This window comes from Nematostella vectensis, chromosome 3 (assembly GCF_932526225.1).
Source record: "Nematostella vectensis chromosome 3, jaNemVect1.1, whole genome shotgun sequence".
Lineage (NCBI taxonomy): Eukaryota > Metazoa > Cnidaria > Anthozoa > Actiniaria > Edwardsiidae > Nematostella > Nematostella vectensis.
In genome coordinates, this window is record NC_064036.1 from 4299139 (window position 1) to 4321320 (window position 22182).

Below are 22182 nucleotides of genomic sequence, written 5' to 3' on the forward strand. Positions count from 1 at the left end.
TTCGAGAATGTCCTATCGAATTAAATGGGTTTGCGTTTTTTTAAACGCTCCATGCACAGGGCTCCCAGAAAGAGCCTGTATAAAAAAACTGGACAAGCAGGTTTCGAAATGTTTTGAGAGAATCGTTTACTGGGGTTCACCAAAGAACACACGCGTGCTGAACAACGACAACGCACAAAAAGGTAAATTCTCTTGAAAGCCAATGACCTTTCCACCTGATTATGACAAATTTAAGGTCGTAGATTATTCTACAGATGGTTGTGCTCGTATTTGTTTAGGACGGGTATGTCCATTGAAGGGGAGGTATAAGCTTACTGAACCTAAAATATCACTAAGCTAAGCCCTTGTGTAAGATCCAAGTTTGCTGATTTACGTTGCCATTTACTTTATAATTGAAATGTTCCAATAAGAAAATTATAGACTAGATATACCAAAATTTTATTTATTGTTGTTGTTGTTCTTTGTCAAAACAAAATGAATACTTACTGGACTGAAGTGTAGAAGCTCGCTGTTAAGGCCTAACAGGATTTGCTGGTGTACCTCATTGTTCCATTGTATTCTTGTTTTCTTGTTTTGTCTCATTGTTTTGTCTGTGGTGCATCAATCCAATGTGGTGAAATCTTCTGATAGCTTCTACATGAACATTGTAATTCAAATGACGTCCTCTAAAAGAGTTGATTGGCCAAAAAGAAAGTTCACACACCTTTTTTGACATCAGGATGTTGACAGCTTTGACAGTGCAGCATTTGGCAATAGCTCTCATTAATAACCAGCAAATAACTAGGTTAAGACCAAATCAGGCATTATATCAAACTTATATAATTTGTCATAGCTGTTAACTCGCTTGCAATCAGGCATGTGTCACAAGATTATTTTTTGTGAAAATGTTCATACATTCTCTGTATTCACCCACATTGGCTCTAGTTTTTTCCCACATATTTACTGTATTTCACCTGATTTCACAAGATTTCTGTCCAAGTTGGGTTCTGACAGATACAGCTGTATGATTTGTTTAAAAAAAATGTACTGTAGACTTTTATAGTGGTTGCAGCAAAATTGTCAGATAAAAGGCCTTCCTTACTGTAGAAACAATTGCCATCTTGGTAGCCTGCTTAGCTGGCTGTTTTAGTGAAATTTGGGGTAGTTTTGTCTTTGTTTATATTGTTTTTAGGCAGTGCACTTGCATTGGCAAACAAAAAGCCAGAAAAAACAAAACAATGAACAAAACTGTTACGTAACCTAACAAAACTGTCAACAAAACTGATAGTTGATCGCTACTCAAAACATGTATCAGAAAAGTGTTTAATAGAACCATTCAAAGTTCCCATTCTCTTTTTACAGAGTGTATCAGACTGTAAGTCGGAAGCAAGGGTGTTTTATAATGATCTCCTCCAATGATGATGACAGTAATTCTGCCACCAGTGAATTGTTAAGGAAGATCAAAGAAAAAATTGACAATCATGAAAGATTTTTCTCTGTTGAAATATTTCCACCAAAGACATTCAATGGAGCAACCTCATTATTTGGTATCATGTGTCGGCTTAATGAGTTGGAGGATACAAAGCCTTTATTTGCTGATATCACCTGGAAACCATCCAAGGAACCAATGTCTGATAAGTGCTTGGAACCAACAACTTTATTGATTGCTGCATCTGCGCGACAAGTAAACAACTTCAATACTATAATTCATATTCCATATTTTGGAACAACAAGAACTCAGGTGTTTGAGCACTTGATGAGAGCCAAAGAATTTGGAGTTTGTGGCATCCGGGCACAAAGACCAGGTATATAAATATAAGGCATTTAAAATCAACACAAACAGCATCAAATACAGCATGTACACTCATATATTCAAAAGCACTTAGGCATGCAGAACATGAAAATGTACACAAGCTGTTCTTGGTGCCATCTGTAGTCTGATTTGCTTACCAATTGGCTTGATTTCAATTTGGTGTAAAGTAGATGGCTATCTTTTTTTTCTAAATCTCAAGCAGACTCGAACAAGGCTCAGACTAGGATTTTTTATCCTTACTAACAAAGGCTGAACCACTAAGCTAATGTGAATATGGTCTGGCTCGTTTCAAACACCCTCTCTTTACCATCCTCTGAAACCCTCAGCTGAAAAATGATATGGTCTTTATTTTTTCTTTTATTTATTTATTAACTTTTTTTGCTGTGAAGCACCTGGAATCACCTATGAAAACCCTGTCCACGAGGATGGTTTCTCAAGCATTGAAGATCTTATCATCTTTATCAAGCAGGAATTTGGCAATGATTTTGCTATAGCTGTTACAGGTAAACATACAGTATAAGCCTGAGAGGGAACATTTTTTTATATCTTTTAGAAAAAACAAACATATTTTTTTAACTAAATCTAATATAAAGTATGTTTATAAATGTAAATATAGTACAATTATTTGGTAGACAACAAGAATGGTTGGTGTATGCTCATTATGTTTGGAGAGTGTTGTGATAGCTCAGTGGTGCAGGCTTCACTTTTATATTTCGTTTTGTTAAACCCCCGTGTTCTTGAATAAGGACTTCAAGTCACAGGTCCCTGTCTTTTACCACACCTGTGGTCCATCTTTAGTGACAGTGCTTAAACTCTTAACTCACACTCCTGCTCCTGAATGAACCTTCATGGAGCAGCTCAGTCCAGGCCCGTACCCAGGGGGGTGGGGGATGCAAGGGATGCCTTTCCACCCCCTACAACGGCTGAAAGTCCACTTTCGGCTTGCACTAGACATCCTATTTGTAGAGAAAACTATAAAGCATAAGCGAATTAGATAAAAAAGGTATATAAACTAGGTATTTAATTTAATAAATATTGAAAAATTGTTGACAGAGGATCTCCTAGTAAGGACATGTAACGAAAGTATTGATAATGGCTCCGAAACAAGCACACTCTATCGTTACTGTAAGACTTTTAAAAGGGACGTGTTGGTTTTGTTTCAATATATTGGTCCTGTTCCAGTTGTTGGTTAGCATACATTTTTTTTGTAAAAACGAAAAAATAAAGTCACTTGAATTTAAAATTTACCGAAACACAATTTTTCTCCGCGATCACGAAATTAAAGACTCATAAAATGAGAAAATTTTTGCAAAAATTTAGACACACAAAGTTAATTTTTATCCTGGTATGTCAATCTTTTTTTTTTTTTCATTATTTCCATGTCTTGTGGAGATACTGCAATGGCCTAAAAACCCCTTTGGTTTCTTTCGGGGTGGTCAGATTTTTTTTATGAGTAAACTCACCCCTCCCCAACCCTTCTCTCTTGACCCCACCTTCCCCCCAGTAAAATTAGGTCAACTTTTTCAGATTTTGCACCTCACCAAGAAAAATCTTGGGTACGGGCCTGCAGTCATTCCATATCTGTGTCTGATGAGGAAATTCAGTCACATCTGAAGTGTGTTTGGTCATGTCTAGAAATTTTGGATTATACAAATACTAAACTTTTCCTTCAATATTTATTATAATTGATATTTATTTTTCACATTCATGGTTATTGTTTCAGGTTACCCCTCACAACGTTGTGACTGGTACGATTCTGATTTAGCTTTGCTGAAACGAGAAGTTGATGCAGGTGCTGACTTTATCACCACCCAACTCTTTTTTGAGGTTGAGACCTTTTTCAAGTTTGAAAGAGACTGTCGAAATATAGGTATAGATATACCTATCATTCCTGGCATATTACCCATCCAGGTATGTAAAGTATGTGGACAATTGAAAGCCAATTGCAGGGTTTTTTTAGAGAAAAACTAAAATATCATATTCTAGCATACAGCTTCTCTTACAGTTTGACACATGCTACTCTGGCTGCTACATTATCTGTTTTGTCAAGTAGGCCAATAAGGATCCATGTAACTTGCTAATATGGTTGACATGAGTTTCTCTAGCAAACCAGCAGTGGAAAGCAGTGCTTCAATGTGCATCAGTACATGATGAAAGGCTCCTACTTATAAAGCTCAAGTCTATCAAAATGTGATTATCGCATGATTATTGGCTTTCTTTTTTTATTGTTGCAGAATTTACAGACAGTACGGAACCTTAGAAAGATGAACTTTGCTGTGAAAGTTCCCAATGAAATTCTGGAAGTTTTGAAGTCCGGAAAAGAGGATCTTGAGGCTATACAGGCCTTTGGCATCCAGCATGCTACCAAAATGTGCCAAGAGTTGTTTGCAAGTGGCAAAGTCCAAGGAATTCACTTATACACTCTCAACATTGAGAAACCTGTAATGTCTATTTTAGAGAACTTGAAAATATCGAAGGAGCCAGAATTGAATAAACTCCCATGGCAACTGAGCGATGTGCGTAGCGGGGAGGATGTCCGTCCGATATTCTGGGCCTCTCGACCTAGGAGCTACCTCATCCGGACATCTAATTGGGAGGATATGCCTAATGGTAGATGGGGAAACTCTAGTTCCGCTTCATTTGGTGATTTAAAGGACTATCATTTGTTTTTAACTGGGACTTCAAGAAAAGACAGTGAGCTTCTGTCGATGTGGGGGAGAGAGCTGAACAGTGAACAAGACGTGTTTGATATATTTGTGTGTTATCTCACTGGGAGAGACAACAAGCAGGGATTTAAGGTTTGTACAACTTTTTCAATGCAAATGTCGTCAGGGGGATGTTTATCGATTCAAGATGTTTAGTTGTCTTTTCAAAGTCGCAAGAGGAAATTTTAGTAGGGCATTTTCATATATTCAAGACACATATATACGTCTAGTGGAATACTTCTTCAAAACGCAGTTCACAATAGGAGTGGTATGATTCTTTCTTGATCACTACAAGGCCTTGAGCAACAGCATGTGCACATTGGGTTTGATAACAAAGAATTGACCAGGATCTAGGCTCCTCCTAAGGCGTCTCTAAACGCTAGAAAACCGGAATTAATCGGAATAGCTTTGCGGCCCTTTTTAAAGGGACAGGGTATATTGGCAAATGCTGCGCGGTCGTCACTTCGCCACATGAGCATCGATTGGCCTTTCTTCCTTTTTTGGTGCTTTCTGGGCAAAGCAGTGTTTGCGAAGAAGGCTAGTTGGGGTCGACGAGATAATTTAAAAGGAGTTATAAAAAGTAGTGTCGATTTGTTTCAGGTAACTGAGTTGCCTTGGAGTGATGGTGAATTGGCCCCTGAGACCATCCCCCTAGTGGAAAAGCTGGTTCATGCCAATCAGAATGGCATCCTGACCATCAACAGTCAGCCGTCGCTGAATGCAGTTCCGTCTGAGGATCCCAACCACGGGTGGGGAAAACCTGGTGGTTATGTCTTTCAAAAGGTAAGCGCCGTTCTCCAGCTTAGACCCCGCCCCCACGTTTCCGTTCTCATTTAAAAACGCAACCTTTTTGTTTTGTTTTAAAAAAGATCTGAGTCCACACGAAGAGTTTTCATTTTGAGACGGCCCGTCCCCACGAAAACGCAGAAACGATACGAAAATGATATAAGAACTTCTTCTGCCGACTATTTTGCTTGTTTTTCATCGCTCGTGCAAAGTGAGTTACGTCATCGTTGTGGAAAACTTTCGTTTTAATGCGTCCACACGGCACTGAAAGGGGTTTTCAAATTGTCCCACTGTAGAGCGTTTTCAAATTGTTCCTTTTTCGGTCATCGTTTTCGCGATTACGCTTGGACGCTACGTATCCGTATCAAAAAGGTTGTGTTTTCAAATGAAAACGGATACGTTGGGACAGGGTCTTAGAAAGGGAATTAGTGTAGTAGAATGTGGAAATTTCCGCTTGGTGTTTGGTGGATGGCAAAGGGTAGGAAGGTGGCAGACTATAGCTTAAACAAAAACACAAGGTGCTGAATATAGCGCTTGGTTTGTAATGTTTTGTCAAAGTGGTTTTTTATTATCATTTGTCAAGTTCTTTTATGATTTGCTCTATATATTACTCTATTTATTCACACTCCCTATATCGCTTATACAAATTACATTTCAAGGTTAGTACCTTTTGTCCATTAATTTTTTTCTCTTTTGGTCGGTTCACCAGGGAAGAAGGTTTGAGACCTTTGTTTGTTATACATTACTTATACCGTTAAAATGTTTAGTTACTTTAGATAGGCAGTGCAGATTTGATATAGAATTCCTTAAAACTGTCTTTTATTCCTCAAACCTTATATACCTCTCTAACAAAATTGTCCACCAACATGCCTGAGACTTCATCTCCCAATCCCTCGATCCTGGATCCGAAAATAAGCGCCATTTACGTAATAGCTCGCGGCTCGGACAAAAAAAACATTAAGTTGCAGTTCCTTTTCAATGTCCACATTAGTGTGAGACATGATCATGTGCAGTTGAAATGAGGCCCCATAAATTCAACTGGAGGATGAGTATGGGCCTTGTTTCGTTGCCCATAAAGCCTGCTAGTGCTACTTGTTTCGTTGCCCATAACGCCTGCTAGTGCTGCTTGTTTCGTTGCCCATAACGCCTGCTAGTGCTGCTTGTTTCGTTGCCCATAACGCCTGCTAGTGCTACTTGTTTCGTTGCCCATAACGCCTGCTAGTGCTGCTTGTTTCCTTGCCCATAACGCCTGCTAGTGCTACTTGTTTCCTTGCCCATAACGCCTGCTAGTGCTACTTGTTTCGTTGCCCATAACGCCTGCTAGTGCTGCTTGTTTCCTTGCCCATAACGCCTGTTAGTGCTTCTTGTTTCGTTGCCCATAACGCCTGTTAGTGCTACTTGTTTCGTTGCCCATAACGCCTGCTAGTGCTACTTGTTTCGTTGCCCATAACGCCTGCTAGTGCTGCTTGTATCGTTGCCCATAACGCCTGTTAGTGCTGCTTGTTTCGTTGCCCATAACGCCTGCTAGTGCTGCTTGTTTCCTTGCCCATAACGCCTGCTAGTGCTGCTTGTTTCGTTGCCCATAACGCCTGCTAGTGCTACTTGTTTCGTTGCCCATAACGCCTGCTAGTGCTGCTTGTTTCGTTGCCCATAACGCCTGCTAGTGCTACTTGTTTTGTTGCCCATAACGCCTGCTAGTGCTGCTTGTTTCGTTGCCCATAACGCCTGTTAGTGCTACTTGTTTCGTTGCCCCTAACGCCTGCTAGTGCTGCTTGTTTCGTTGCCCATAACGCCTGCTAGTGCTGCTTGTTTCCTTGCCCATAACGCCTGCTAGTGCTACTTGTTTCGTTGCCCATAACGCCTGCTAGTGCTGCTTGTTTCGTTGCCCATAACGCCTGCTAGTGCTGCTTGTTTCGTTGCCCATAACGCCTGCTAGTGCTACTTGTTTCGTTGCCCCTAACGCCTGCTATTGCTGCTTGTTTCGTTGCCCATAACGCCTGCTAGTGCTGCTTGTTTCGTTGCTCATAACGCCTGCTAGTGCTACTTGTTTCGTTGCCCATAACGCCTGCTAGTGCTACTTGTTTCGTTGCCCATAACGCCTGCTAGTGCTGCTTGTTTCGTTGCCCATAACGCCTTCTAGTGCTACTTGTTTCGTTGCCCATAACGCCTGCTAGTGCTACTTGTTTCGTTGCCCATAACGCCTGCTAGTGCTACTTGTTTCGTTGCCCATAACGCCTGCTAGTGCTGCTTGTTTCGTTGCCCATAACGCCTGCTAGTGCTACTTGTTTCGTTGCCAATAACGCCTGCTAGTGCTGCTTGTTTCGTTGCCCATAACGCCTGTTAGTGCTACTTGTTTCGTTGCCCCTAACGCCTGCTAGTGCTGCTTGTTTCCTTGCCCATAACGCCTGCTAGTGCTGCTTGTTTCCTTGCCCATAACGCCTGCTAGTGCTACTTGTTTCGTTGCCCATAACGCCTGCTAGTGCTGCTTGTTTCGTTGACCATAACGCCTGCTAGTGCTGCTTGTTTCGTTGCCCATAACGCCTGCTAGTGCTACTTGTTTCGTTGCCCCTAACGCCTGCTAGTGCTGCTTGTTTCGTTGCCCATAACTCCTGCTATTGCTGCTTGTTTCCTTGCCCATAACGCCTGCTAGTGCTGCTTGTTTCCTTGCCCATAACGCCTGCTAGTGCTACTTGTTTCGTTGCCCATAACGCCTGCTAGTGCTACTTGTTTCGTTGCCCATAACGCCTGCTAGTGCTGCTTGTTTCCTTGCCCATAACGCCTGTTAGTGCTGCTTGTTTCGTTGCCCATAACGCCTGCTAGTGCCGCTTGTTTCGTTGCCCATAACGCCTGCTAGTGCCGCTTGTTTCGTTGCCCATAACGCCTGCTAGTGCTGCTTGTTTCCTTGCCCATAACGCCTGCTAGTGCTACTTGTTTCGTTGCCCATAACGCCTGTTAGTGCTGCTTGTTTCCTTGCCCATAACGCCTGCTAGTGCTACTTGTTTCCTTGCCCATAACGCCTGCTAGTGCTACTTGTTTCGTTGCCCATAACGCCTGCTAGTGCTGCTTGTTTCCTTGCCCATAACGCCTGTTAGTGCTTCTTGTTTCGTTGCCCATAACGCCTGTTAGTGCTACTTGTTTCGTTGCCCATAACGCCTGCTAGTGCTACTTGTTTCGTTGCCCATAACGCCTGCTAGTGCTGCTTGTATCGTTGCCCATAACGCCTGTTAGTGCTGCTTGTTTCGTTGCCCATAACGCCTGCTAGTGCTGCTTGTTTCCTTGCCCATAACGCCTGCTAGTGCTGCTTGTTTCGTTGCCCATAACGCCTGCTAGTGCTACTTGTTTCGTTGCCCATAACGCCTGCTAGTGCTGCTTGTTTCGTTGCCCATAACGCCTGCTAGTGCTACTTGTTTCGTTGCCCATAACGCCTGCTAGTGCTGCTTGTTTCGTTGCCCATAACGCCTGTTAGTGCTACTTGTTTCGTTGCCCCTAACGCCTGCTAGTGCTGCTTGTTTCGTTGCCCATAACACCTGCTAGTGCTGCTTGTTTCCTTGCCCATAACGCCTGCTAGTGCTACTTGTTTCGTTGCCCATAACGCCTGCTAGTGCTGCTTGTTTCGTTGCCCATAACGCCTGCTAGTGCTGCTTGTTTCCTTGCCCATAACGCCTGCTAGTGCTACTTGTTTCGTTGCCCCTAACGCCTGCTATTGCTGCTTGTTTCGTTGCCCATAACGCCTGCTAGTGCTGCTTGTTTCGTTGCTCATAACGCCTGCTAGTGCTACTTGTTTCGTTGCCCATAACGCCTGCTAGTGCTACTTGTTTCGTTGCCCATAACGCCTGCTAGTGCTGCTTGTTTCGTTGCCCATAACGCCTGCTAGTGCTACTTGTTTCGTTGCCCATAACGCCTGCTAGTGCTACTTGTTTCGCTGCCCATAACGCCTGCTAGTGCTGCTTGTTTCGTTGCCCATAACGCCTGCTATTGCTGCTTGTTTCCTTGCCCATAACGCCTGCTAGTGCTGCTTGTTTCGTTGCCCATAACGCCTGTTAGTGCTGCTTGTTTCGTTGCCCATAACGCCTGCTAGTGCTACTTGTTTCGTTGCCCATAACGCCTGCTAGTGCTGCTTGTTTCGTTGCCCATAACGCCTGCTAGTGCTACTTGTTTCCTTGCCCATAACGCCTGCTAGTGCTGCTTGTTTCGTTGCCCATAACGCCTGTTAGTGCTGCTTGTTTCGTTGCCCATAACTCCTGCTAGTGCTGCTTGTTTCGTCGCCCATAACGCCTGCTAGTGCTGCTTGTTTCGTTGCCCATAACGCCTGCTAGTGCTGCTTTTTCGTTGCCCATAACGCCTGCTAGTGCTGCTTGTTTCGTTGCCCATAAAGCCTGATAGTGCTACTTGTTTCGTTGCCCATAACGCCTGCTAGTGCTGCTTGTTTCGTTGCCCATAACGCCTGCTAGTGCTGCTTGTTTCGTTGCCCATAACGCCTGCTAGTGCTGCTTTTTTCGTTGCTCATAACGCCTGCTAGTGCTGCTTTTTCGTTGCCCATAACGCCTGCTAGTGCTGCTTGTTTCGTTGGGATTGTGTGACACGTGTAATTCCTAAGAAGGAGTCAATGTATACTCAGAGATGGCGTCGATTAGAGATGGGATTCACAGAAATCACATTCTCAGTCACAGGGGGGGTTACTGAAGACAACGAGACAAATTTGTAATGTTTCAGAGCAGCTGCGGGGAATTGATTGCTGTATAGAGAATAATGAGTGATGTCTTACTGACTTGAGGTAATTGGTTTAGTGACGAGGAACAACAGAACAGATTTATGCTCTCTGGATAGAAATTTTCACTGTAACTTGACATGAGTTTTATTTTAACATACATGAGTACAACTTTATAACAAATATGTGGTCCTAACCCGTTTAATGATATTTGGGAAAAGTAATCAAATTTCAGCGTTCAAGTCTTAATTCATATATCGGACGCGCGCACGAATATCCAAGCAGAAAGCAGCAAATAGAAGCCAGCTAAGTGCAACCCAAATGTCCCTCAAAAGTCCCACAAATTGTACAACATGTCGGATGAGGTCAGTGAGTCCTGCTCGGATTTATCTAAAAAAAAGACGTTTATAGCGGTTTACCTGCGACTTGGGAAGTAAAACAAAGAAACTTAACATGATGGAACTTTGTCTTGTTGTCCAAGCTTGGTGAAAATCTTGAGAGCAGCATAGTAAAAGATGACTACGGGTTTGGGCGAATTCGCTGTTTACGTCTGACTTCTAACTACAAGTTCTATCGGCAAACGTCAAGAAATACAGCAAAAGAACAAACGACAGTCTCATTTTTATATGTAATTGAAGTAACCTAGGTAATATCAAACACAAGTTTTATGGTAGTACTTACATTGCTCTTGTAAGTGGTTTGTTTGGTTTTTGTTTTTCGTTTCTTCTTAGTACTTAAATATTACTTGTTTTTCTACAGTTTCAGTCCCAACTCTACACTAAAAGCGGTCGGGCAAAGAAAACAGGGCTATCACTTTCTACGCTGACCGGAAAATGCTTATTTGCTTGTCCATATTCGCAGAAAAATATCTCAAACCAATCTTTTTCGGCGTCGATTGCCGACTTTTTGTGTGACATTTCGTGGGACCACATGGCTGTTCTTGCACCATCTCTTTCCTGATTGGCTATTCGTGCGCGCGTGATTGACATGCCGGATCTTGCAGTTAAAATTCGTGGGCCTTCATGCAACACTCCCCTTCCTCCCTCTCCGGTCTAAACAGTGTAGCATGCAGAGGGCTGACAACATCCCTTCCTTCGGGGGCTGATGAAGCAATTGGCGATTTCTTTTACCAGTCATTCAGAATCTTGTTTTTACTTAGGGTGTATTTAAGTCTGCACGACCAAAACCTCGACAAGAATCTCTTGCAAATGTACCCGTTTCTATAAACACTAACATCAAGTGCCGCAATTTTGCTATACTGTTTATCTGATTCCTCTCTTTTTCTTTAACGCTATTGATCGTCCTTTTTGTTTCGTTGCGATTTTGTGAAGAAACTGAGGCTACGAGACTCGCCTGTACTCGAAACGTCGATTTTTCTTGAGCGCGTCATTTTTTCCAAGTGAAGAACCTTGGCAACCTCTCGGCGGAACGTCTGGTTGAATATTATGTATATCAGCGGATTTGCGATGCAAGAACATAGCCAAAGCATGCTAACAAACGCACATAGAGAACGAGGAAGCGTAAAGAAAGCGGCATTTAATGACTCGTACCTCGAGGCCGCCATAAGGGGAATGAAGCAGAGTGTGAAGGCACACAATGCCACAAATAGATATTTCGTGGTCTTTAATTCGCGTGCGCTTACTCCAGTGGTAGCCATAGCATGATTGTGCGATCTTGCATACACATATACCCTGATATAAAACACGTAAATTGCAATTAGCGGGATAATAATTAGTAAAATGAAAAAGAAAAATGAAGCGCGAACCTTTTCGGGTAAAACCTGACAAAAACCATAACCTGGATGGAATTGAAAACCCGCATTTGTGAGTTGCCCGGCCATTATTACTATAGAAATCAGCCAGGAGACGCCCACTGTTAAAAGTGTGGTGTTTCTTCGAAAGAATCGATCGTGTAGCGTTTGTCGGACCACTCTTAGATACCTCTGAATGGCCATCAAGCCCAATGTAATTATTGTATTTGTGGTTGCAGCAGTCAAAATAAAGCCCTGAACACTACACACTGTTTCACTCAGGTCCCATTCTCCAGTCATGAAATAGTAGCAAAGAAGAGGCCCTCTCGATATCCCAGTGAGCAGATCCCCGAACGCTATTGCCATGATGTACAGATAGGAAGGTGATCGTAGCCGAGCGTTCTGTTGAATAGCTTTAAGTACAAGAACATTGCATAGAATAATACTTGATGTAAGAATGACGAAAACCGCGCTTTCACTCACCCATGTCGCCAGATTGCGGTTCTTCATCTCTGAAAAAAGGGCTTCTTTTGCCTGCTTCTGTGTTTCCGGCGACATTGTGTCTTTACGGTTTGACTTGCAGAGTTTTTCTATTTGGTACCAGGACTTGTTTTAACAAATTTCACTCTTCGCATAACAAGTTTTTCTTGTGATGAGGATCAATTCCTGTCCTTTTTTCTTCAGCGTGCTTTTTTTTTCTCCATAGTGTTACTGCTTCGGGCTGATTCTATTGCCCGGATATCCTATACTTGTGATTATTAGAGAATCTTTGCGAGGTGTAACCGCTACGTAAATAGCAAATGCATAAATCAGTCGGTGAATATCCAAGAAAATAGCATTTCTCACTGAAAACGGTAAATCAAGTATAGAGACGATATTTGGAAGATGGTGATCACATCAAGCACTCTACGTGTACTTGCTAAGAAGGATTCGATGTATTCCCAGAGATTGGCGTCGAATAGAGATGGGATCCACAAAAAACACATGTATTCTCAGTCACAGCGGGGTTTACTGAAGACAACGAGATCAGTTTGAAATTTGTTTCAGAGCAGCTGCGGGGAATTGATTGCTGTATAGAGAAACATGAATGGTGTCTAACTGACTTGAGGTAATTGGTTTTAGTGGTTAGAAACAACAGGAATTTATGCTTTCTTGATAGAAATTATAATTTTAATTTAGCATGATATTTTTGAAACACACATATGGGTACAGCTTTATAACAAATGTTTCCCTGACCTCAAATTCTCGAACGTCTTGAAAATAACGCGTCGTATCTCTAGTTCTCACCTGTTTGTTTTTATAACTTCCATGTTGAAACTAAATCGATTATTTCGGGTTGGATTATGCAAACACTTTGTCTTTCATAACGAAACTTGAAAGCAGCGCAGTTTGCGACTTTAGTGTGTTCTTGGCTACACCTGTCTGGCAAGCATACGGAATGTTAACAAATATTCAGACCATCTTAAATTAGCGTGTTCAATGTTCTCTTCAATTCTGCATACTTTATTCAGGCAAGTGATAATTTGTTTCAAAATGAAAATCATCCCTCTGTGTTTAGTCCGCAAACAAGATATCCTTTCTAGTAGCTCCGCTATATTTCGTTTTCGCCATCTTCTTACACATCATACGTCTCTATTTGTTTGCTAGGGTTACCAGTGCATCTGTATGCACCAAATTGATTTGCTTACATTAAATAGTATTTGGGAAAAGTTATCAAATTTCAGTGTTCAAATTTTAATAGTTCCAAAGTTTTGAAGATAAAATTTGTGGGGCCTCAAATCCCCCCTCCCTCCCCCACTCTCTCCGGTCTAAACAGGGTAGCATTTATGAGGACTGACAAAACCCCTTCCTATAATTGCCGGGGGCTGATGAAGCAATTAGAACTTTCTTTTACCAGCCATTCAGAATTTTGTTTTTACTTAGGGTGTGTTAAGTCTGCACAACATAAAACTCGTCAAGAATCTCTAGCAAATGTACCCGTTTCTATAAACACTAACATCGAGTGCCGCAATTTTGCTATCCTGTTTATTCGATTTCTCTCTTTTTTTCTAACGTCCTTGTTGATCGTCCTTATTGTTTCTTTGCGATTTTGTGAAGACACTAAGGCTATGAGACTCGCCTGTAACCGAAACGTCGATTTTTCTCGTCATTTTTTCCAAGCGAAGAACCTTGGCGACCTCTCGGCGGAACGTCTGGTTGAATATTATGTATATCAAAGGATTTGCGATGCAAGAACATAGCCAAAGCATGCTAACAAACGCACATAAAGAACGAGGAAGAGTAAAGAAAGCGGCATTTAATGACTCGTACCTAGAGGCCGCCATAAGGGGAATGAAGCAGAGTGTGAAGGCACACAATGCCACAAATAGATATTTCGTGGTCTTTAATTCGCGTGCGCTTACTCCAGTGGTAGCCATAGCATGATTGTGCGATCTTGCATACACATATACCCTGATATAAAACACGTATATTGTAATTAACGGGATAATAATTAGTAAAATGAAAATGATAAATGCACGGCCAGCCTTTAGTGGTACTGCCTGACAAAAACCATAACCTGGATGGAAATGAAAACCCGCATTTGCGATTTGCATTGTCATTATTACTATAGAAATCAGCCAAGCGACGCCCACTGTTAAGTGTCGTGTTCCTTCGAAAGAATCGATCGTGTAGCGTTTGTCGGACCACTCCTAGATACCTCTGAATGGCCATCAAGCCCAATGTAATTATTGTATTTGTGGTTGCAGCAGTCAAAATAAAGCCCTGAACACTACACACTGTTTCACTCAGGTCCCATTCTCCAGTCATGAAATAGTAGCAAAGAAGAGGCCCTCTCGATATCCCAGTGAGCAGATCCCCGAACGCTATTGCCATGATGTACAGATAGGAAGGTGATCGTAGCCGAGCGTTCTGTTGAATAGCTTTAAGTACAAGAACATTGCATACAATAATACTTGATGTAAGAATGACGAAAACCGCGCTTTCACTCACCCATGTCGCCAGATTGCGGTTCTTCATCTCTGAAAAAAGGGCTTCTTTTGCCTGCATCTGTGTTTCCGGCGACATTGTGTCTTCAAGGTTTGACTTGCAGAGTTTTTCTATTTGGTACAAGGACTTGTTTTCACACATTTCACTCTTCGTATATTGCGCTTTTCTTGTGCAGAGGATCAACTCCTGTCCTTTTTTCTTCAGCGTGCTTTTGTTTTCTCCATAGTGTTACTGCTTCGGGCTGATTCTATCGCCCGGATATCCTATACTTGTGATTATGAGAGAATCTTTGCGAGGTGTAACCGCTACGTAAATAGCAAATACATAAATCAGTCGGTGAATATCCAAGAAAATAGCATTTCTCACTGAAAACGGTAAATCAAGTATAGAGACGATTATTTGGAAGATGGTGATCACATCAAGCACTCTACGTGTACTTGCTAAGGTGGATTCGATGTATGCCCAGAGATTGGCGTCGAATAGAGATGGGATCCACAAAAAACACATGTATTCTCAGTCACAGAGGGGTTTACTAAAGACAACAAGACAAATTTGTAATGTTTCAGAGCAGCTGCGGGGAATTGATTGCTGTATAGAGAATAATGAGTGGTGTCTTACTGACTTGAGGTAATTGGTTTAGTGACGAGGAACAACAGAACAGATTTATGCTCCCTGGATAGAAATTTTCACTGTAACTTGGCATGAGTTTTATTTTAACACACATGAGCACTACTTTATAACAAATATGTGGTCCTAACCCGTAAGTCTTGAAAATAACGCGTCGTATCTCTAGTTCTCACCTGTTTGTTTTTGTAATTGCCATGTTGAATCTAAATCGATTATTTCGGGTTGGATTATGCACACACTTTGTCTTTCATAACGAAACTTGAAAGCAGCGCAGTATGCGACTTTATGGTGTCCTGGATTGCACCTGTCGGCAAGCATACGGATTTTTATAGCGATTCTCAATACATCGCGACCCTTTGCCTTTCTAATGACATTCTAACTGTGATTTTGGTTAGTTCGTGGACGTCAATCATCCGCGTTTCCATAACGATCAAGGCAGACTTCATTTGTTTCGTGTATCGAAAGTTGTAGTCGACTTTACTCAGGGCCCAAGAGAGCCACATTTTACAACACAGTAAAGAAACGCAAAAGTTCAGTTCTCATAAAAGGGTAAAAAATATATTGCAAAACATTCAAGGTTAACGTTTTGCCAGTCATCTCACAAAGAAAGCCTCGAAACTCTTCAAGATTGGATCGCTGTCATGCAAGTCAGCAAACGGCCACGGTTATCGGCGATAATTTCATCTTGTTCAGATAATATTTGATTTTGCGACCTGCTAATTAGATTATCACTTTCTCTTATTCCTGTGAATCTTTTCCTTTACTGTTCGTGGCTTGTTCCAAACGTTTTGAAGCAATTTCAGCTGATCATTTGAGCCAAACCGACCTACGCACTTCGATCCCCAATCTAACAAACAAATGAAGTTGACTGCGAAACTACGATCGTTATGGAAACGCGGATGATTGACGTCCTCGAACTAACCAAAAGCACTGTTAGAATGTCAAGGCGAAGGGTCGCGATGTTTTAGACCATCTTAAAGCCGCATTGTCACCAGTTTACTTCCGGAGGTCCGACGGAAACCTCAACCGTTAAAAGACAAAAGAATCTATTAGAATCCGAGATATTTAACAGGCCATCCGCTCTAAATTATCGATCACATCCTCAAAGAAACTTCCAATAGACACACTGCTTTCAATATTTTGAAATATTTTTCGCGTTTTCCGTTAAAAATCATCGGGGATTGCTACGTAATCGACCTGAAGTAAACTGCTGACAATGCGGCTTTAAATTAGCGTGTTCAAGGTCCTTTTGAATTCTGCATTCTCTATACAGGCAAATGATAATTTGCTTTAAAATGAAAATCATCCCTCTGTGTTTAGTCCGTCATTGTAAAGAAAATATACAAGATATCCTTCATTTTTGCTTTGCTATATTTCGTTTTAATCTACTTTTCAGAAATCCTACGTCTCTATTTGCTTGCCAGAGTTACTAGTGAATTTGTATACACCAAATAGCTGCGTTTAAATAATATTTAGGAAAAGTCATCAAATTTCTGTGTTCAAGTCGATAGATAGATAAATAGATAGATAGATAGCTTTATTAATGTGAACGTTGCAGCCAGTAGGCTGAATTATATTTACAAGATATAACTATGATAAAACCTATGATAAAACTATAATACATATTTATATATTAAATATAAAAGGTTCTAAAGTTAAAATAAGTTCAAAGATCTAGGTTTTAAAAATATTGACACGTTAGCATTGTGCATTAAAATGTGTTTTTTGCCCTAACAACAAAAACCGTAGCCTGGCAAAATATACGTAAACTTACAAAACGTAACTGACAAAAACCGTAGCCTGGATGAAAACGGAAACCCGCTTTTGTGAGATGGATGATCATTATTACTATAGAAATTAGCCAGGAGACGCCCACTGTTAAAAGTGTCGTGTTTCTTCGAAAGAAACGATCGTGTAGCGTTTGTCGGACCACTCCTAGATACCTCTGAATGGCCATCAAGCCCAATGTAATTATTGTATTTGTGGTTGCAGTAGTCAAAATAAATCCCTGAAAACTACACACTGTTTCACTCAGGTCACATTCTCCAGTCATGAAATAGTAGCAAAGAAGAGGCCCTCTAGATATCCCAGTGAGCAGATCCCCGAACGCTATTGCCATGATGTACAGATAGGAAGGTGATCGTAGGCGGGCGTTCTGTTGAATAGCTTTAAGTACAAGAACATTGCATAGAATAATACTTGATGTAAGAATGACGAAAATCGCGCTTTCACTCACCCATGTCGCATAATTGCGGTTCTTCATCTCTGAAAAAAAGGCTTCTTTTGCCTGCTTCTGTGTTTCTGGCGACAATGTCTCCTCTTGGAAATGCAGACGTGTGTTTTCGCACCCAGGACCTTATATATATACTTTTTGTAAATTATTTGCCATGCGATTTGAATTCAGATCTTTCACCGTATTTCTTGCATTTCCCTCTCTGCCAATGGTTCAGAAGGTGTTAGATAACAAATGTGTAACCCTTGGTGACGATATACTCACTATGATGTGACTGCTAACTAGCGAATGCACTCTACGTATCCTCTTCTCTATGAATGGGCCTTCTAAAAACATTGTCATTGTTACCTATAAGGACTAACTGCCTTTTTCAGCCAGAGCAGTAGTTTACATTAGTCAGACAGATAATGAAACGGTTTAACTGTTTATACTGAAGGGCATAGACCTTATTAACAACTAAGAAACATTTTTGAAAACCAATTAAAATGCTATCCAGAACAGTTGCTGGGAAATGGAACAGTTGCTGAGAAATGATTGCAGTGTAGAAAAGCTTGATTGCCGCCATGTTGACTGAAAGTAAAGATAGCATAGAGAGTAGATAATTGGTATGTATAGATTCGTTATCACTTCGCTGCATAACATAAATTCGATAAGGGTTGAACTTCGAGTTTTTGTAGATTTGGATACAATACTTTCCTCGATAACCCTAGTGAATTGAAGCTGAAAATTATAAGCTTTTACCTATTTGTTGTTTATCTGTTATGGGTCACAATGCAAACACTGCAGTGTAATATTCAGGACTTCACCTTTTCGCATCACAAGTATGGGGACAATAAATCAGCATTATGTGGGCCTTTGTTAAATAAAGAAATACTCTCAGATTCCATTCATTTTATTTTTCTTCTGTTAGTGTGGTTTGAAATCTTGTTTTATGAAAGATTGTCAAACTGAGATTAAAGAATTTAATATCGGTTGTTCTCAACATGTTGTCTATTTTTTTCGGGGGGGGGGGGGGGTAGGGAAAAAGACTTATTCATACTATGTGTTTTAGGCATATTTGGAGTTTTTCGCGAGGGAAGAAATCGCTTTAGAGCTTTACCATCAGCTGAAGGATGGCACTAGGATCAACTTTCATCTCGTCAATTCTTCGGTAAGTCATTGTAATCCTAAAGTGGATCTCAGATCCTGGATTGCAGAATCTAAACGTAGTAAGAACTATATGCACTATGAAACAAATTCACTATGAAACAAATTCTCCTCCAACGACATCTCTTCCCACATGAACAGCTGCATCATATTACCGGTTTTGAGATACCATTTCCTCATATGGTTTCAGGGTGAGAGTGATTTCACGAATGCAAATATGTACTCACCGAATGCCGTCACGTGGGGTGTGTTCCCAGGCTCGGAGATCCTCCAGCCGACAGTAGTAGACCCGATAGCATTCCATTACTGGAAGGTAAGTCTCCTTCCGACCCGATAGCATCCCATTACTGAAAGTGAAGACTACCCTCAAGACTCGATAGCATTCCATTCCTGAAAGGCAAGACGACTACCCGTAAGACTCGTTAGCATTCCATTATTGAAAGTCAAGACTACCCTAAAGACTCGATAGCATTCCATTACTGAAAGGCAAGACGACTACCCGTAAGACTCGATAGCATTCCATTACTGAAAGGCAAGACGACTACCCGTAAGACTCGATAGCATTCCATTACTGAAAGGTAAGTCTCCTCCCGACCCGATAGCATCCATTACTGGAAGGTGCCTATTCTCCAGAACCGATAGCATCCCATTACTGAAAGTCAAGACTACCCTTAAGACTCGATAGCATTCCATTACTTGGAAGGTAAGTTTCCTCCCGACCCGATAGCATCCATTACTGGAAGGTGTCTATTCTCCAGAACCGATAGCATCCCATTACTGAAAGACAAGACTACCCTTAAGACTCGATAGCATTCCATTACTGAAAGGCAAGACGACTACCGGTTAGACTCGATAACATTCCGTTACTGGAAGGTTAGTCTATCCTTCAGACCCAATAGCATTCCATTACTGGAAGGTTAGTCTATCCTTCAGATACACAAAAAAGAAACCATTCACTCCAAGCTCTGACAAATGATTATTTTCCATATTTTCCGTCATTTTTGTTGTTCTCCCTGTTTCGAATTATTGCACTTGTTTTATTTAAGCGTATCGGACAACACTTCTATCGCCTTTGTTTTTTATCATCAGGACGAGGCTTTCGGGCTGTGGAAACAGCAGTGGGGGCGTCTGTACCGCGAAGGCTCGCGATCACGTGATATCATCGACTCCATCTACGACAGCTATTACCTCGTTAACTTGGTAGACAATGACTATGTAGGCGGGAACAGCCTGTTTGATATCCTAGATGGCGTCATCAAGAAGGTACAGAGTTAACGTAGGATGACGTCAGTGCTATGGGCACTCTGACTCGTACCAAGCTTCCTCCTTTGGTCCAGAGGGGAGGATCTTAAGGAAAGACAGGCTGCTGATTTTTTTGAAGCGACCAAGTACTGGTTGAGGTGTAATGCTATGTCCAAACAAAAACAAGCATATATTTAAAGACTCTGGAGCCTACTCGTGTAAATCGGGTGAGAACTGTGACAAATCTTTTACTGCCACAATAAATCAATGCAAATGATATGCACATTTCAGAAGCGAACTAACCCACTCGAATTATTATTGTGAAGTGAAATTTATACAATGAAAATGGCTCCATTCTATTGCTATAGTATAAGATATATAAGAATATAAGAATATTTTTAAAGATTTTTCCAGTCTTGTAGTGGACTGCCAATTTTTCGTCTTTATCTTTTTTAGTGCAGGCTCTAAAAAAGTATGTACAGAAGAAGTGAACAAAGACGAAAATTTGGCAGAGTCCATTACCAGATTTTGGTGGACTGTATTTATTAATCTGGTTAGAGAGCACGTTTGTTTGGATATTTTGATTTATTCAAAGATTTTTCAATACTTTAATAAAAACTACAGTATCACATTAGTCGGCTCTAGAATAATTTTTATTGTTCAAGATAATAATCGAAAGTATGTACTTCTCTAAACATACCGTGGTGCTAAACTAGTATAAAACGATTTTTAAGATGATTAGGGCTAGCTGATGTAGAAAAGACGCGCGCGCGGAAGGGGGGGGTGTGGCTGCTATGAACCAATCTCAGAGTAGCTAGGAAACACACAAAGTCGTGGAAATTTGCGTTTCTTTCACGCTAAGAAACTGTTATCTCGTCTAGATGACGGGATGTTTGTCAAAACACTTTTTCATAGACGCACTTATTGTCGTAATTAAAAACCTGTTTATTATTCTTTTGGCCAAGGCCAAAATACGATTTATTTTTATTCTATTACAAATTATTTTGTCTGGTATACAATCATATGAAAATCAAACAGTTTTATTGCATTTCTGCGTTTAACAACTGCCTTAGTTTCTCATGTTATGTCTTGTTTTGTTCTTATTTTTTTGAGTAACTAAAGAATGAATCAAAGAGAATGAATCGAGGTTTCGTTTCATTTCTCTTATGTGACGTGTTCTGATAATTTACACCAATCTGTTCGAGGACAACAATGCCTGAATCATATATTGTCTTCCTAAGGGAACAGGTTCATCCATCGACAAAGCTCTTAGTTTTAGTTAGATGTTATCAGATGTTATTTGCTAATGTTGTTTTCTGCTCCCATGGAAACATGATTATAGACCTCTTTTCAATGTATGTTTTTCAATTTTTAACATTATATACAACTTGTCAATCAAGTACTGGTAAGCTCATTTACCACGGAGCATCGTGCACTGTGAGTGAAACAAGAATCGTATGACCCCCTAGATCACAGAGAAACATGCTGTGATAGGGTAAGGGGGCCGTCAAGTGTAACAAGTCAGAATTTATTGTATCAGAAATATTTAGTGCGTCATGAACGGGTTGCCAGGAATGAACCTTATCGTTTGATAATTTAGCCGTATCATAGTAACCATCAAACACTCAAGTGAAGAAAAAATATCTCCGATCCTTATCCAATAATATCCCCGATGTTACGATATATTTCTCCTTCCAAATGCATATCTTGAAACTTAGGTTCCCTTTAACTGATTTTCTCGACCCCGCTGATATTCCCTATTCGCGTTATATTTTTTCTTGCAACCGAGTTAACTTTGATAAACCAATTTTGCAACCGTCGATCTAACGACAACCCGCGATTTTACGATACTTCTTTCTCGCCTGAAAGGCGTATCACCTATCAATGCCATTCGGTAGAATTGTGCTTTTGTCCTTGGGAGACTTCCATAGCTTTCGCCCTAGATTTCTAGAGCTCATGACTCATAGTCATGTGAAAGGTGTGAAAACAGCCTTTAGATTCTGGTATCACTTCATACTTTGTTGCTTTTTTTTCGTTTCTTTTTAGTTTTCTAACGCGGAAAGTTGAGCATTTAAATGGGTGTTTTTTTTTTTTTAAAGGGCCACTCAATGCGAGTATGTCCGGAATCCTCTTGGAAGCGTGTTAGAGACTCCGCCGGCGTTTTAATGCATTTTGGAACCCCTACAGATCCATACACGCTGGGAT

The 22182-nt window shown here is 41.0% G+C and overlaps 2 protein-coding genes across 5 annotated transcripts; one reads left to right on the forward strand and one right to left on the reverse strand.

Moving 5' to 3' along the window:
- Nucleotides 1–30: 30 nt before the first annotated feature.
- Nucleotides 31–20611, forward strand: LOC5512577 (methylenetetrahydrofolate reductase). Its single transcript, XM_001632848.3, has 9 exons — nt 31–182; nt 1342–1784; nt 2182–2295; nt 3516–3703; nt 4027–4590; nt 5098–5280; nt 18641–18739; nt 18926–19048; nt 19825–20611. The coding sequence occupies exons 2-9, from the start codon at nt 1382–1384 to the stop codon at nt 20008–20010; spliced, it is 1860 nt and encodes a 619-aa protein (XP_001632898.2). The 5' UTR covers nt 31–182; nt 1342–1381; the 3' UTR covers nt 20011–20611.
- On the reverse strand, nt 5831–16696 carry LOC116618417 (melatonin receptor type 1B-B). Of its 4 annotated transcripts, none has more exons than XR_007307182.1 (3): nt 15530–16696; nt 10673–15034; nt 5831–9875 (listed from the first exon to the last, which is right to left on the reverse strand). XR_007307182.1 is itself a non-coding variant. In XM_048724666.1 (2 exons), the coding sequence occupies exon 2, from the start codon at nt 12297–12299 to the stop codon at nt 11283–11285; it is 1017 nt and encodes a 338-aa protein (XP_048580623.1). In that variant the 5' UTR covers nt 12300–15034; nt 15530–16696; the 3' UTR covers nt 5831–11282. The 4 variants fall into 4 exon arrangements, 1 of the variants encoding a protein (XP_048580623.1); XR_007307181.1 differs by having other exon boundaries at nt 5831–10561; XR_007307180.1 differs by having other exon boundaries at nt 10411–15034.
- Nucleotides 20612–22182: the final 1571 nt, after the last annotated feature.

Excerpts from the sequence above, each read along its gene's own strand:
- LOC5512577 (XM_001632848.3), top strand. The coding sequence starts at position 1,382 with ATGATCTCCTCCAATGATGATGACAGTAATTCTGCCACCAGTGAATTG. Across the intron at positions 3,704-4,026 it reads CTGGCATATTACCCATCCAG|AATTTACAGACAGTACGGAA; the intron begins GTATGTAAAGTA and ends TTATTGTTGCAG. Across the intron at positions 4,591-5,097 it reads ACAACAAGCAGGGATTTAAG|GTAACTGAGTTGCCTTGGAG; the intron begins GTTTGTACAACT and ends GATTTGTTTCAG.
- LOC116618417 (XM_048724666.1), bottom strand. The coding sequence starts at position 12,299 with ATGTCGCCGGAAACACAGAAGCAGGCAAAAGAAGCCCTTTTTTCAGAG.